The 15,763-nt window shown below is 41.5% G+C and overlaps 1 protein-coding gene across 1 annotated transcript; it reads right to left on the bottom strand.

Annotated features, from left to right (window-relative positions):
- On the bottom strand, nucleotides 1-2,597 carry slc18a3b (solute carrier family 18 member 3b). Its single transcript, XM_047032563.1, has one exon. The coding sequence runs from the start codon at nucleotides 2,086-2,088 to the stop codon at nucleotides 520-522; it is 1,569 nt and encodes a 522-aa protein (XP_046888519.1). The 5' UTR covers nucleotides 2,089-2,597; the 3' UTR covers nucleotides 1-519.
- Between the last annotated feature and the right edge of the window lie 13,166 nt (nucleotides 2,598-15,763).

The raw sequence follows: 15,763 nt of genomic DNA, 5'->3' as shown, positions 1-15,763 counted from the left end.
CATAACCTATAATTTACAATGTGTATATCTCCATATGTCCAACAGCCTGTACACATTTGTTGTGATACACTTCATAGAAAGACTGCATTTCAATATATCTTGAAATACAAATTTTAGTCTTGATTTTGGGTATTTAGGCTACATTGTCATAGGCAGTTTTTTCACTAAGCGGTCCCGTATCAAGCCTATATAGTCTAATCTTCTGCATTTGTAGCCTATCGATTTACCTTTTTACAGTAGTCTACTCTGCGTATATTGTGCACACAAATTCAACAGAGTTGATTGGCTTCTCACAAAACTCAAATACACGTCCATGGCGTTATAGGCTGGTTCAACATGATGAAATTACAGTCAAATTACTAGCGAAACTAGCGAAACAGGTCACATAATCATGCTAAGTGAATGGGCGTTTATATTGCACATCAGTACATATCTTGTTTATCGACTATACTCTTCAGTTTTAGCAAAGTTTTATTGTTCAAATGGATTGTAGCCTATGTGTGGCATAATTTTCAAACATTAACTGTACTCCGAACCGGAGGACTCATCTGAACGTGACCTTTGTGATCTAAAGGGGTCAAAGCCGTTTTCGTCGACCGGCAGGCAGTTTCCTGCAGACCTATAGCCCTTCTTCTTACCTCTCCGCTCCTCCATCTTGAGGGTGTCGTACAGACCCTGTGGTGCATCTTCCAGAAGGTTATCTCTCTCTGAATAGGACGGTTTCATTTGCCATACGTTACGGAGCAGCAGAAGGGCCGGTGCGTAAAGAACATTGACGAGGCCCATACCTAAGTTAAGTTGCACAAACCCGTGGTTATGCACTATCTGACCGGCAACTATGGGACCTATGGCATATGCAACAGAATATGATATATCGGCTATAGCATATACACTACCATACACAGACACATGACGCACATCGACCAGAAAGGCAAGAGTCGGTAATAGAGCAGTGTCCACGAGTGCAATGCCAAAGCATATCCCGCATAGGGGGGCAATTAGTTGGCCAAATGTTTTGCATGCTGGAACTGTGCAGGAGCTGGCACCGATAATAACCATACCTATAGCACCGTAAAACCACTGCAAATTCGGATACTTGGAAGATAATTTAACAGTTATGTATACACCCAGGACGTGTGGAAAGAACGCTGGCAACCATGTTAATCCCATTTCCCACTTTGTGGAGTGCATGGTGCTTTCCATCCAGTTGGCAATGGTTGGCTCCAAGAAGGCCAGGGGGATGTTACAGACCGTCAGCGCACCTGCCACCACAGCTATGTACGGATCGATCATGAGTCTGTATATGGGGGTGCCTACCGGCATGTTCTCTCTAGTCTGGTTGGAGAATGGCTTTATCACAGTCAGAAGCAGGATGCCGTCCGCAAGACAAATGGAGGCAAGTACAAAAAACGGTACCCGTTTGCCTGCAAACTCGTACAAAATACCCCCAAATGGAGGCGCCACCAGGCTTCCAAATGAAATGAACGCCAACGCAATGCCAAGGGCTTTACTTCTCTCTGCCTCCTCAGTGTATTTATCTGCTATCATGGCAATTCCAGAAGTGTCCGCAAAAGCTGAGCCCAGACCTTGTAAACTGCGGGCCACAAACAAGGTTGCATAATTCTCTGCGAAAGCGAATATACAGGTAGAGATAAACATTACGGTTAGTCCAATTAAAAGCGGAATGTCATATCCAACGCGATCTATGAAAGTTCCTGACAATGGATTTACTAACAGTTGCAGGATAGCCTTCGATGCAAAAAGTACTCCAATTTGGACGTCCAAATTGTCTTTGTTGCCTTTAGCTTGGTTTGTGCTGTTCGTTGAGGAATTAAGATGGATAACTACATGCACATGCTCTGCTTGTTCAATCTCTAAATCAGCAAGGTAATCTGGAATAATCGGCACAATTACCATGTAGAGCATGTTGTCAAGAAGTAAAGCCACGCAGACGATCACTAAAATAATCCGTCTTTGCTGATGAGGATCCTTGATTGCCGTCCCCAATTGTTTCGTTTTTTCGCCCATCTTTGACAGTTTTACAGCTGCTGACTTGACCAGCCCGTAGGATCCCCCTTCCGAATCCATGGTTCGTATTTTGTATAATCTCGTTCTCAAAGTAAAATTGCTCGTGCTTTTCCCCTTGTATATACTAATACCTCACCGCCACATATACTACTCCCTTGTGCATGTATATAGGCCTAAGCATTAATTGAGCACTTACAGTTTCAAAGAACAAATGTAGTCGAACTTTTCCCCCTGTGAATTTGTGCCGTTCGAGGCAGCTTCAACGGGTGGGTTTTCTTTCTAAACTTGGTAGCCTACTGTTTCATCCCTTATGCGTCCAGTGTTGTATCGTGCTGTGGAGATGAGACGTGGTGAAATCTGCAAAAAATTGGACTTCAGCTGCTATTTATCCTCCTCAAGTTTCTTTTGAACGGTTTTATTACTTGTTTATTACACTTCGGGCACCGTGGATCTCCGTTTCCAGTGTTCATCTCTCCTATTACCTGTAGCCCTTTCTGGAATAACAAGTTGTTTCATTGCTATTGTAACACATTAAAACGCAGGTTTGCTGAACATTTAGTAATTTTTCCTCTTCCATTAAGAGCTGTGACGCATCACTAGCTCGCCCCTTCGCGGATTCTTTGACAGTGTGTCTTTTATGCTAATTTCGAAATGTTGCAGTCCCTTAGCCAATGAGAACCCGTATCATCACGCAGCTAGGGCACTAATATTATGGGAGAGCCCTCCCAGCCATCCAGTGACTGCCTCTCAACTTTCCCGGCAGGGGCGGATCTACCAGGGTGGCAAATGCCACCCTAAAAATAGCCTTGCCACCCCAGCTGCCACCCCAGTTACATTTACATTTAGTCAATTAGCAGACGCTCTTATCCAGAGCGACTTACAGTAAGTACAGGGACATTCCACCGAGGCAAGTAGGGTGAAGTGCCTTGCCCAAGGATACAATGTCATTTGGCACGCCGGGGAATCAATTCGGCAACCTTCTGATTACTAGCCCGACTCCCTCACCGTTCAGCCATCTGACTCCCAGTTGGCAGCCATCTGACTCCCAGTTGGCAGCTTTGAAAACAAAGAAAAGTTGTGGCTCATCGGACATTTGCGAGAGCGAATTTCTAATATCCCACTGCAAGTGAATGCAGCACTAGAAGACTCCAACCACCCTCCCCACTCCGCCAAGTTGGACATTTGCAAGAGCAAATGAATAATATCCGAATGCAAGTAAATGCGGCATGAAATCATCACTCCATCCACCCTTCCCACACCGCCAACCGAACTTGCTTTCATTTGACTCAAGGAAGGCGCAAACTGGCTATAGAAGGCTCCAACTCAAGGAAGCAATCGTCGGCACAGACAGCAGACCACACCGGACGAATAAGCAATTATCTATTAATGACTAAGAATAATTAGAAAAGTGCAGGGCTAACAGAGTTGCAACGTTAGTTTTCCTGTTGAATTGGGGTTAATAACGTTAACTCGTGAATGCTTTGGGAAAGCAACAACAAAGATAAAAGTGGTAAAGTTTGTTTGAAGTTCGATATTCAACAGAAATTTAGATGCCCAGTATTGTGTTATTTTAACCGGTGTTTAGCACTACAATGACTGGCCGCTTAGCCAAAGCTTTTGGCTGCCAAAACAACGCGTATGTTTAGGGACCATCAACAAATTATAGATGTCAAAAGTCAATATTTTTTCAACATCATGAACTAGGAGCGTCAAAATGGTAATAGTAAACTGTTGAAGATGTAGGCCTATGCATAGCCTTTATTTTGTTTATTTATTTTCATCACAGGTTATAAAAAAATATATTTTATTCAAAATGAATCTTCAAACTTCAATAGCTTCAACAGTTCAGTGGGTAAAATGGACATACAGTGAACCTCAAAGTCCATTGACACAATGGACTTTCATAGTGTCATTCAATTCATTTGAATAAATAACCTGTGGGGTCATGTAAATCTACAATTCACGATGCATGTTTGTCCAGATCTTTGTCAGATTCGTCTTTATTAGTTAGAGCTAGTGTGACGGTATGCAACGGACGTGGCCACGCTCCGTCACTACAAGGCGTCGTTCGCCACTCGCTGGGCTCAAACGCACGACCTCTGACTTACCAAGCGCGACCACTACCAGCTACGCCAAAGAAAAGCTAGCTATTCTTTGACGCGGGTAGCCCATTACATACCTGAGGAGTGAGTTTCACAGGTTCACACCCGTTACATTCACCCCGCTGAAATTCACTCCGGCGGTTAGCTAGTGCTAACCTCGTGAATCCGGGTCACGGCACCAATGTGACGGTATGCAACGGACGTGGCCACGCTCCGTCACTACAAGGCGTCGTTCGCCACTCGCTAGGCTCGAACGCACAACCTCTGACTTTGCAAGCGCGACCACTACCAGCTACGCCAAAGAAAAGCTAGCTATTCTTTGACGCGGGTAGCCCATTACATACCTGAGGAGTGAGTTTCACAGGTTCACACCCGTTACATTAGCAAGATAGCTAACTGAAGCTGAGTTGAATCACAATAATTTGGTTGCTAAGCTGTAACGTTACCCACCTAAGTCGATCCTGTCTGCTTCGACAACAGAAGTGGAAACAATTAACGTGATCATGTCAAATGATATCTAGTGAATCTGTTGAAAACAGTGTTGTGTAGACACAATATATTTATTTGTACGTTTTTATTTCAAGTCTCCACCTTCGATGTTTCAGTGAGTGCTGTTAGCCGTGTTGCGTCTTGTTACGCAGCTTCACTTGTTGTAAACCAACCAATCAGCACGCAGCTTATCTATATATTCATGAGCATACCATAAAAGGAGAAAACCTAGCGTTTTTAAATAAAGGAGAAAATCTCTTGTTTTCCACAGGGTTATTTCACAGGATGCATATGGGCGCATAGAACAGCATCCGAGCCATTTTTTGCCCAACCAATACCCTATTCGAAGAACTTAACAGGGTTCCCGCGGGGTCTCAAAAAGTTTTAAATTTGGAACTTTAAATTTAAGGCCTTAAAACTTCTTTAAAATGTCCATATTTCCATCCGAGGTCTTAAATTTCATTTAGTCAGGTCTTAAAAAGGTTTTACCCTTGTTAATTTACAGAAACGCAGGCTGCAGAAAGTTATTGCAAGGTAGCAAAAAAGTATTGCGTCGTAGCCTACAAAGCGAGTCCTTGCTACAAAAAAACCCAGCAGAACGCTGCCCTCAGAACGTTGGTTCGGTGTGTTGTATTTCTTTCTGGAGGATAGCCTATTGATGTTGGTACCAGGGGCGATTCTAGGATCAGACCTTTAGGGGTGCTCAGCCCCCAATGAGAATGTAACATGAATACAGTGCCTTGCAAAAGTGCTAAACCAACTTGCTAATATAATCTCTAATTTTACTGGGTAACAATTAATACATTTATGTATTTTTCTGCAAAATATGAAATGAATGAGAAAACTAAGGATGTCCCTTTCTTCATGAACTACCAGCATGAAATGATAATAAACCATTTTTTTATTATAGTTTTTAGGGGTGCTGAGAGGACATTTAAGGCACCCCCCTTGAGCACCCCTAAAAAGGGTCTAAAATCGCCACTGGTTGGTACGTACGCGGTGAAAACTACAAATCCAACGCCGCAGCCGGCTGCAGACGAGGCCGGCGCTGCATGAAGTTGAATGCACCTATGGCTAGATCACAGCGATTTCCGCTGTTGGTTACAAGCTGTACCCACCCAGCTCCAGGTACGAGGTTCGCTGCAAACTTTGCCCCAAAAATATTCAATTCGGTTACTAATGTGATATGCTTTTTTTTTTATTTAAATGAATTCCATTCATAAAAATTACATGTTTTTTTCAGAATGTCTTTTGATTTAAATATTTTTTGTGTAATGTGTTGCTTAAATTTAAATCTTTATAGTCTTTAAATGTCTTTAAAAACTTACTGAAACCTGCAAGAACCCTGCTTAAGAAACAGTGTGAAATACCCCAAAACACCAGTCAATGACCCCGTTTCAAAAGCTTTTTGGTCATCTGACAATCCTTAAATTCATTTCAGAGTGTTCACTGACTATGCCTAGCATTTTTTCATTTTTATCTCACGCACTTCTGCCACGGTATGCCACCCCATGAATATTTTCATAGATCTGCCCCTGCACGTGAGAAGGCTTCAAATGTTGATGTGTTGTACAAAATGCAATATGTTATGTAAACAGTGAGATGTTTTAAAGTCAGGTATTGTTCAAAACAGTAGGCCTATCTCCTTAATTTTGCCAAGAAGACATTCTTAAAATAATAGTTGATAAGGCGTCCTGCAGTGTCAAAAATGCAGTGAATGAATGAAATGGTACAATCGGAATCGGCACTTTCTAGAGTTTGTATGTCCTCATGTAGCTTAAGGATGGGGGGAAACCCTTCTGTGAAAATCTTAACAAATCCATACTGAGTGCAATTTAACAATCTTGAATTGAATTTCAGGGCGGTACAAGTTAAAAGACAGTCTGATTAGTTTATTTTGTACATTTAGATAGATTATAGACTACGGTACTTTTTATGGTCTGTTGAATATCCTTCTAATAAGTAGACCATAAATGGATCTCTACGAATGCGTAAATCCTGCGTACGCGTACATTTAAACACCCCCGTCATTGGTTAGCTGCCACATAACCCATACTGTTCATAACATTTTCAAAATATACAGATACACAATATTAATACCACATAATGATATACCAAGGATTATATTTTAAATGGAAGTTCTGGTTTTGAAACGTCATCTCCCAGTCTATTCTAATATTTGCATTTGCTTTGCATGACAGGGATATCCCTTGGCATTCATAGACAAGTGTGACATCTTGTGGTTTAAGCTTACAATTGCAAAATTGTAGCCATGCTCTGTAAAAAGAGAGTCATCTGGCTGCAAGCTTGGAGAAACAGTTCTGGACGAGAAGTTCTATTTTGTGGAGATCCACCCCATAGGGAAGTTCTGCTTCTAGTGGTTTGCCTACACTGCCAATCACCAGCTGCTCCCTGCAGATTGACAACAAGGTTGTGTGTATAGGCCTGAGACTTGGCAAGCTCTCTGGGGTTTTTTCACTGTGCGTCCCGCTTGTTTTCTCTGCCCTGCTGTCAAGCGTCAGCTCAGAGGCAGAGCACTCTCTTGGTGTGTTGACAGCAACAATGCTGCTCTCGTGTTGGCAACCATTTGTGACTCACTAGGCAAGCCACATGGTTTATCTTTTGACAAGATGGTTCTGGTGGCAAGGTTAGCAGTGGCTGGTTTTCACTTTGCTTAAGGAGAACAGGAAACACCTGCCAAGGATACCCCTAGACTTGGAACTCTCTGCTTTTACCCTGCCTTCTGGGCATGGGAGGGCAAGGCAGAGTTGAGCAACAGCAAACCCCCAAGGTCACTGGTTGCAAATGCAATCTGCTTCAGCACCAACAATGCCTCTGCCACACCCCCTAAGAGAGTGGTGTGGCGGAGAGCGCCAGGAAGAGGGGAGGCATGCTGAAAGACATGATGTCCATTTAGTGCCTGATCAGGGTTCATACACATTTTGACCAACGGATTTCCATGACTTTTCCATGCCTTTTCAATTACTTTAAACCAAATTTCCATGACCAAACTTTTTGTGAAATCTTGGTGTATATTCACTTGAATGGGGCTTCCCAACGTTCTGCGGTGAACAATTTTTTTTACATTTGAACTTTGCTATGCATATTTGACCGCTGTCAAGGGAAGTGGCCTTTTTGCCTCGGATTCACATCTTTTGTAGCACTCCGCAAGCAGTCCGGTAACTTTTCAACCCCAGCGTACTCCGTTGCTTAGCGACGTCAGCTGATTTGAAGTCTAAAGAATGTTCAACGTCTATGAAGTTCAACGTCGAACTATTTTTCTGCTGATCAACACTACGAATGGTAACAAATAAATTGTAAATAGACACACTGTTAAGTTATTTTTTTGGCAAGTAGCCGTGTAATAAGCGGCATGAACGCCCGTCATAGTCGGGAAAATAAGCCCCTTCAGCCCACATTACCTCCGCAGTTAGGACTTCATTTTTTGTCACAGGTTATCGACCCCTGCTGCTAGGCGTAGCAGTGCCAGTGGACTTCGCTGTGGTGAGAAAGCCGGTGATGGGTGCTGCTGTAGCTTTGCTAGCAGCACCCATCACCGGGCTGCTGTAGCACTAGCTTTGCTAGCAACAGCGCTCTGATGTTTGCTACCTTTGGAATGGCTAGTTAATGCCGCCTCTCCCATGTTTGAAATGTCGAATGATTTTCCACCACACAACCAACATTTTGCCATTCCATGACTTTTCCAGGTTTTCCATGACCGTACGAACCCTGCTGGTACTCTCAAGACCGCTATTTCATCCCAGTGGGCTGAAATTCAGCATCTCAGTAGAGTTGGGTCAGGGTACAAGGTCTCAACCATGAGCAGCACCGAACCATCAATCACCCCAAACACATCACATCCTAGCCCAGCACAGGCTCATCCCATCAAGCAGGGCCGGCCCAAGCCTTTATGGGGCCTTAAGCAGAATGTATTTGGGGGCCCCTCATTTATTCAATTAAACTTCAATTTGTTACACATTGTTCATTTTTAGTGCGCTGTTTATTCGAGGGCAGCGGTTATTTGAGGGCAATGTTTAATGGAAGAAATACGGTATTATGGGCTAGCTGCACTAGCATGCTAACGTGTTAGTTCGCTACATTAAATGTTCATAGATAGTTTGAACAGTACGGTCTTTTAAATCACCGATTTAGCAACGAGCAAATGTCAATGTTAGTTAAACTAGCTAGCTCTATCTCATCTGCTTTTTATTAACGCTGATTTGCAAGGAGTGAACAGCTAGATAGCGACTACCTACCGTAACTAGTTTAGCTTGCTAACGCAAGAGCACCTGCTTCTCCAGTTCTTTCAATAGATTATCTAGACAGGCGTTAGCAATAGGCTAGACTGCTATTCATTTTCTGGCTATTTTTTCGTAAGCTTCCCCAGATAGCAAAAATCATCTGGCCCAGATCCGGGCCAGAGCCTCCATAAAGTCTGGGCCAGATCCGTAAAACGGACTCGGGCCGGTGTCCAACGGCACAATGGGCCAATACCGGCGCGGATCCGTTTTACGGATGTGGTTCACATCCGGACCGACACTGGGCCAGTTCCAAAACGGCAACGATTATTTAGGTTATATTCCCCATATATGTTAGTTCACGCTCAATATAGTTCTCAGTAAGAAAAAAAAAAACGAAGATTTTCAAATAAAATACTTTTATTAATTTTCAAGCCATTAGTTTAAATATATGTACATTCTCAAATTTTAACATAACAAAAAACACAAATGTATAAAAATACAAATAATAAAAAATACAAATCTTTTATTAAATCAAATCAAATGCATAAGAGGAAGAAAACCATGTCCTAGTTTAATGATTCACTTTAACAATACTAAATGCACACATAAAACAGGAATGAACAATGAGTTAGACAGAAGACACAAACTAAGAGGTCTCCTTGGCCATCGCCCTGTCTTTGCGGCCGCCTCCCCTGTCAGATGCCAGGTTGAACCATCTTATGGCGCAAGAGTCAATCTCACTGTCCGGTGCACTCTGATGATTCTTCCTTACAGCTTCTGTTGAGGGAGTTTGTCCATAACTTAATAAAACTGTCACTAACAGATATTCTGAATGTTCCACTTATTCCAGCTAATTCTTCATTGCAGTGGTTCTCAAACCTTTCCTAAGGGACCACCTGTCCTGCATGTTTTAGATGTTTCCCTGCTCTAACAAACCTGATTCAAATGAATAGGTCGTTATCTAGCTCTGTAGAAGCCTGTTTACGAACATGCATTTGAATCAGGTGTGTTGGAGCAGGGAAACATCTAAAACATGCAGGACAGGTGGTCCCTGAGGACAGGTTTGAGAACCACTGCTCCATTGTTTTGACAGCTACTTCACTGTATTTTACAATACTTACTGATTAACAGAGTTAAAAAAGGTTTCTTCTTGATCAAAAGACAAAATATTTGCTACAATTATGCACAGTTTTGTTGGCTCATGAAATCAGGTCTAAAAATGTTGTTTTGTGAACTCTATGAAGTTTGCAATTCTGCATCAAATGCTGGGTTTATCTGAACAGAACCCTGCACTCAACACCAGCTAAACAATGTTAAAACCCAGTAGACTAAACAGCAGTGATGGATGTCGCCTTAAAGGTGATGATGTAAAAAGACAATGAAGTTGTTGGCTTTATACCATGTTTTGCTTAGCATGAGAATTCCTTGAGTCTTTCAGCCACTCCTCCAACTCCTCCACTTCAGACATGGTGGCCAGTGGGAAACTCATATTGTCCGGCATCTCAGCCACTGGAGTTTCTGTACCCACTCTTGCAGCAAGACTGTTGACAGCAGCAGCAAGTTGCATTTGTTGCTGCTTGATGTGTTCCAGCAGGGTCAGGATGTGCAGCTGAGCCGCTACAGAAAGAGTTACAATACATGTTCTAAGAAAATCTGAGCCCATAGGATAGTTAAAGAACCTTTCAATTTTTGAGAAAACTTTGAATACTACATAAATTCCTTTCACAGATTGAGTGATGTTATGTAAAACACAGATATCTCTGCCTATAACAAAAACATTATCGCCTGTGGAAACTTTCACTGTCCATTCTTTAGTATGTAGCTCTCTGTACTGTGCTTCAGCTTGAAGGCCATCAGGAACAGGTCCAACATAATGTTGCCTTCTTAGACCCTCACGACAACCAATGCTGCAGATCTTTTGAACCTCTGATAACCTTCGTACTACCTGATCCTGGACTACCTCTTCAGTTTATGATGGTAATTTTCAAATGGAAAAGCAGAGATAGTGTCCAAACAACCATGCACATCTGCATCTGCAGACAGGTGGACCAAGGAATGGACATTATACACTAAGGCATCTCTGCCGTACAGCTCCCCAAAATGACTAACAAATGTGGAGAGCAGTGTGTTTGCATATGTACTATACATATGGACTAGCTGTGGACTGACAAGGATGGAAATACCTGTAGATAACAACATAAAGTTGTTATATAAATTACTGTCTAAATATGGTTCCAGAACAACAGGGCCTGTATACAAGAGAAATTGTCTGAACTCTGTAGCTTTCCAACGATCTAATTCTCGAAGGGATCATGGTTTCCTTGCAAACTCTGCTGGTATATACCTACGCATCTGAGTTAGACTTTCTGAAATCCTGTCAACAAGACTAGAGGACAAACGAAACATCAGAGGGCCCCTCAGCCAAATGTTTAGCAATTGTCGCATTACACCTAAACATGCAAGGTGCATGTAATCAAGGGGAAACCGAGTTACCATACCAACATCTAAATTAGAAAATCCATGAGGTCCTTCATGGTGATGATCCTCATCAGCTCTCTGTGAAAATGATGAGTCAGTCCGTAACATGTAATTATTTAAAGGGTAAGTCATTCATCTGTTAATGTAAACACCTGGCTGGGAACATTTATCACATCCGTGATATCCATTGTGAGCCTTTGTGTTTTTTACAAATGCCCTAGCAGGTGTATCACACACAACAGAAACCATTTCAAGGAACACTTTTTTCCCACTGAAATCAAAACCTCTCTGTAGCTGTTGTAACTCACATGTGAAGTCTTGCAAAAATTCTTCAGCTGGATAAGGTTTTTTACTGCCACAAAAAATGCCTATGACAACAGGTTCCTTCATTGGAACACTTAACAGAAGTCCTAAAATAGGCCAAAACTGAATATTTGTGCTTTTAAACAGTGGTAACCCATCAATATTAATCTGCAGCTTGAATTTAAAGCCATCAGCAACATTGCGTATATGTTGAGATAAGGTGTTACGAAGCGCTGCCAAGATACCTGTATAATGATACAACCCACCACATTTTTCTTGTATTTTGTAATTAATTTCTGTTTTGAGGACAGTCCTAGCATCTTTTGGCAGTTCTGGGTGGTACACCCTCAACAGGGTAAGGAGGGCTGTGAGCGCGACCAAAGAAATACTGAACTGTACAGCCCAATTGGCTAAGCTGTCCAAAAGGCTCACATGCTCTTCATCAGTGTCATCATCAGACTCTGAAACCATTTCTTCTCCCCCCCATTCTATGTCTGTGTGATGGTCATCTGAATTGTCATCCTCCACTTGAGGAGTAACGCTAGAGTCACAATCATGGTTGCCATCGCTGTCATTGGTGTTGTCACATGGGTCTGCCCTGTTTTCTACCGCCTGTTCTGTTAAATGAGAGTCGTCTGCAATGTCATGGAGTCGTTTTTCTAATGCAAAGCGTGCCCTCCGCCTGACTCCGGAGTCTGTTAATGGAGGTTGCCTCCTTTTCATCTTCTCTCTAAAATAGATTCTGACAGAAATACATGTTTTAGGGTCCATCTGGGGTTTAACCCCAGCCCTCTACTGATCTTTATTTATTTATTTTCCACTGTATATGTGTGTGTATCAGACATTTATCTGAATAACAACAAAGTTAATACAAAAAAAACTAAACAAGTTAACACTTTTTACTCCTTATACCCATAAATATTGTAACACATTGTATGTTTGTGTGTTTGACTCACCTTCCTGTTGTGCTGAAGACGTGATGTGTGACTCCTTTCTGTTACAGTATTCCAGATAAACCTCAAACTGAAAGAACATTTTTTACATGATTAAGATTATTATTGTTTTAACAAATGAATACGATCAGATATTATTTCTCAGATCAGAATCAACTAATTAAATGCCGTTTCAAATTATATGGTGAAATAATAAAATACAATGGAAAGTGCATGATTTTTGATTGGCCGATTGACTCTGAAAACTAGCTATTCACAAGCAACAACTTGCTTCTGAATGGTCATTTCAAGTAATTGACAGTTGCCGTTGCCAATGCTCATCCATATCCTGTCTGGCTAAAGATCCTACTGTAGGACTGTAGAGCTACAAATGAGCAACGGACAGCGACGTTGAAGAGAACTGTTCAACATCGAGGTAAGCGTGATAATATAATAATATAAATAACATGTGCAACAAGTCATATTTAATTAAAATGATGGAACACAGTGTATTTGTTACGTTTGTGTCGTAGCTCGCTAACTATGGCATATCTGGCTAATGTTCCGTTAGTAGGACCGAGCTACAGTAGACAAAGCTAGAGCTAACAGTACATTAGTAGCTCGAGCTAGCACTATAGCTACTGGTTTATTTTATAGCAGTTCTTCCAGTCGTGGTTTTACAATAGCTTTTAAAATTGTAGAATGGACAAACCAATTGGTAATTACTATGTATATATACATATAACAAGTTGGTAGCTACAGGTCTATCCATAAAGAGGCATGCCCGGCCAGTAGAAATAGCGTTAGCTTAGCTCTAACAATTTAACAGAGCACACCACTGGATCGTATTCGATGTAGCTATATTGCTAGCGCCATCTAGCTACAGCAGCTAGTATACGCACTGTATAATGAGATGTACACTTACATTAAGTCATTTTTAGTTACAATAATATTATAAACTTCTATCTACTTACTCAACGTTACTTTTCAAAAGCTGGTACTGTATCGTTAGACCACCTAGTTTGCTGGTGTCCTCTAACTGCCACAAATAACGGCTTGTGTCCGAATGTTTAGCCACAAATTCACGAGACAGCCATCTCGTGCGATCAGCTTGCCCCTTGTTGATTATAACTGGACAAAAACATTTACAGTACTTGTTTGTACCGGTTTAACGTTGTTTTTATATACAGTTTGGGATGTAAAGTAATATACGAGGTCTATCGGTATACTGCAAAAGTAAATGCTTAACTGATAGTTGCCATGCACTTCTAAAAGTCTAACAGCAAATGTCAAATTATGTCGAAAATACCTTTAAGTCATGAGTTAGCTTGGCTATTTAACCAACTAAAGACCTCCTTAATTACCAGAGGAGGCCTGTTGGATTACTCCTCCTCTTCTAATGTTATGTTCTGATTGCCAGTGGGTTGTTGTTTATGGTGACTCTTATTTAGCATGTAATGGGCAAATATTTAACATGGTTCTGTAGCAAGATGAGTTTAATTTTCTTGGCTGTTTCTGTAAGAGCATCTGCTAAATGACTAAATGTACTTACTACTTTTATTTTCCAGTGAGCAGAGCGTTGAAGATTCTTCCTGGTGATCTGCTGCCCATCATCAACATTGTTGGGGACTTCTGTGTGCTTCTTCTCACTTCCTGCTATAACAACCATTCTCCATTCCACAAATATAGCTGTTGTTTCTACTCATTTGTCAATTGTGTACAGCAATCAAGTGCCAAGAGGGTGTGGGTTTTCATTCAAACAACCACTATACCAGCTGATTTTACAATTGAATTGCTGCTCTTTATGAAACGGGAGCCACAAAGTGAAATCAGATGGTGTAGTCGTGCTTGGTTACGTAAATGTTTTTCAAAGTTATGTAAATGTTTTTTTAGCACGGTAGGCAATTTGGTGACAACCTGGCTGGTGTGTCACTGACTATCCAATGTTATCAATCCATATAGCCTCCCTATTATAATTGCACATCCTCATTACAATTTCCAGAGGGCTTCTCTCATAAGCTCCGCTAAGGATATCCCTCCTGGAATATGCACATTCATGTTTGTTAGTTCAGACTGTCAATAAATCTGCCATCTTACAAGTTTAATGCAGTTGACTGGCTTGATATTGCACAGGTTTTGCATCCCTTATGTAAGAGCCATTTTCATTGGTTTATATTTCACATCAATTTGCACACACCGCAACACTCATGGGAATGTAAAAATGTTTGTTGATGGAGCTTGATGGACACATGTACTTGCATGTTCAATGGAAGAACATTGTGATCAATAAGGGCCATCAAAACACGGACAACAAGGAGTCTGTAATTTCAACTGCCAGCTACGGAGCGGCGTAAGGTAGAAGAAAGCGCGTCAGGTAGTTATAGGCATAGACAGTTTTAAGTCTGTATAGCAGCCCCTAAGTGGCCTTAAGTTGTAGTCTTGGCCATTATACATAAACTGACTTTTTAATCACACATTGTGGTGCTAATTGTGTGTTATTGTTTGTTTAACCACCTACATGTGGCTGCACCGAGTTTGCCAACCGTGGTTTCTGATGTTGTATTATGGGGTAGAATGGTGTATAATTGGCCTTGTGTATATCAGGGTGAAGGCAATGAATGCAGGTAGGCCTATGAGTGTGACCATTGACATTGTCTTACAATACAAAGTGTAGCACACAATGAGGGTTAAGGAAAATGTTCCGATGACACAGGTTATTACTGGATAAGAGTCGGCTAAATGACAATGTTATCAACGTAGACTATTAAATATGCAAGCTGTCTTTTAAACACTCGATGTCCAATACTTTTCATGTCTGGGAATGTGTGAAAGGTGTTTGAAACTCGATTAAGACGTCGTCAATGACGAAAATAGACTGAGCAAATTTGAGTGTACAATTAATGATAGAGAAATGTCCGAATCCGTTCCAAAAACGGGCCAGTTCCGTAAAATGATACTTAGAATGTAGCATTTGTATCAGATCTGGAACGGATCCGCAAAACGGATGCGACTGTTACGCGGATCTGCCGGAACTCAGCCAGATCCGGCGCGGAATCAGCTGCTATCTGGGTCCCTTCCTAACTATGCCGACTAACAGCTAGTCTCTAGCTAGTTAGAATAATTTGCTAATACATTATGTTGATATAATATTTGAAACGTATTTAGCCAACAGTGGACCCCTAGTTCAACA

The sequence above is a fragment of the Hypomesus transpacificus genome, chromosome 13 (assembly GCF_021917145.1).
Source record: "Hypomesus transpacificus isolate Combined female chromosome 13, fHypTra1, whole genome shotgun sequence".
Lineage (NCBI taxonomy): Eukaryota > Metazoa > Chordata > Actinopteri > Osmeriformes > Osmeridae > Hypomesus > Hypomesus transpacificus.
Note: the sequence above shows the minus strand (reverse complement) of the source record. Positions and strands in the feature narration are given on the sequence as shown.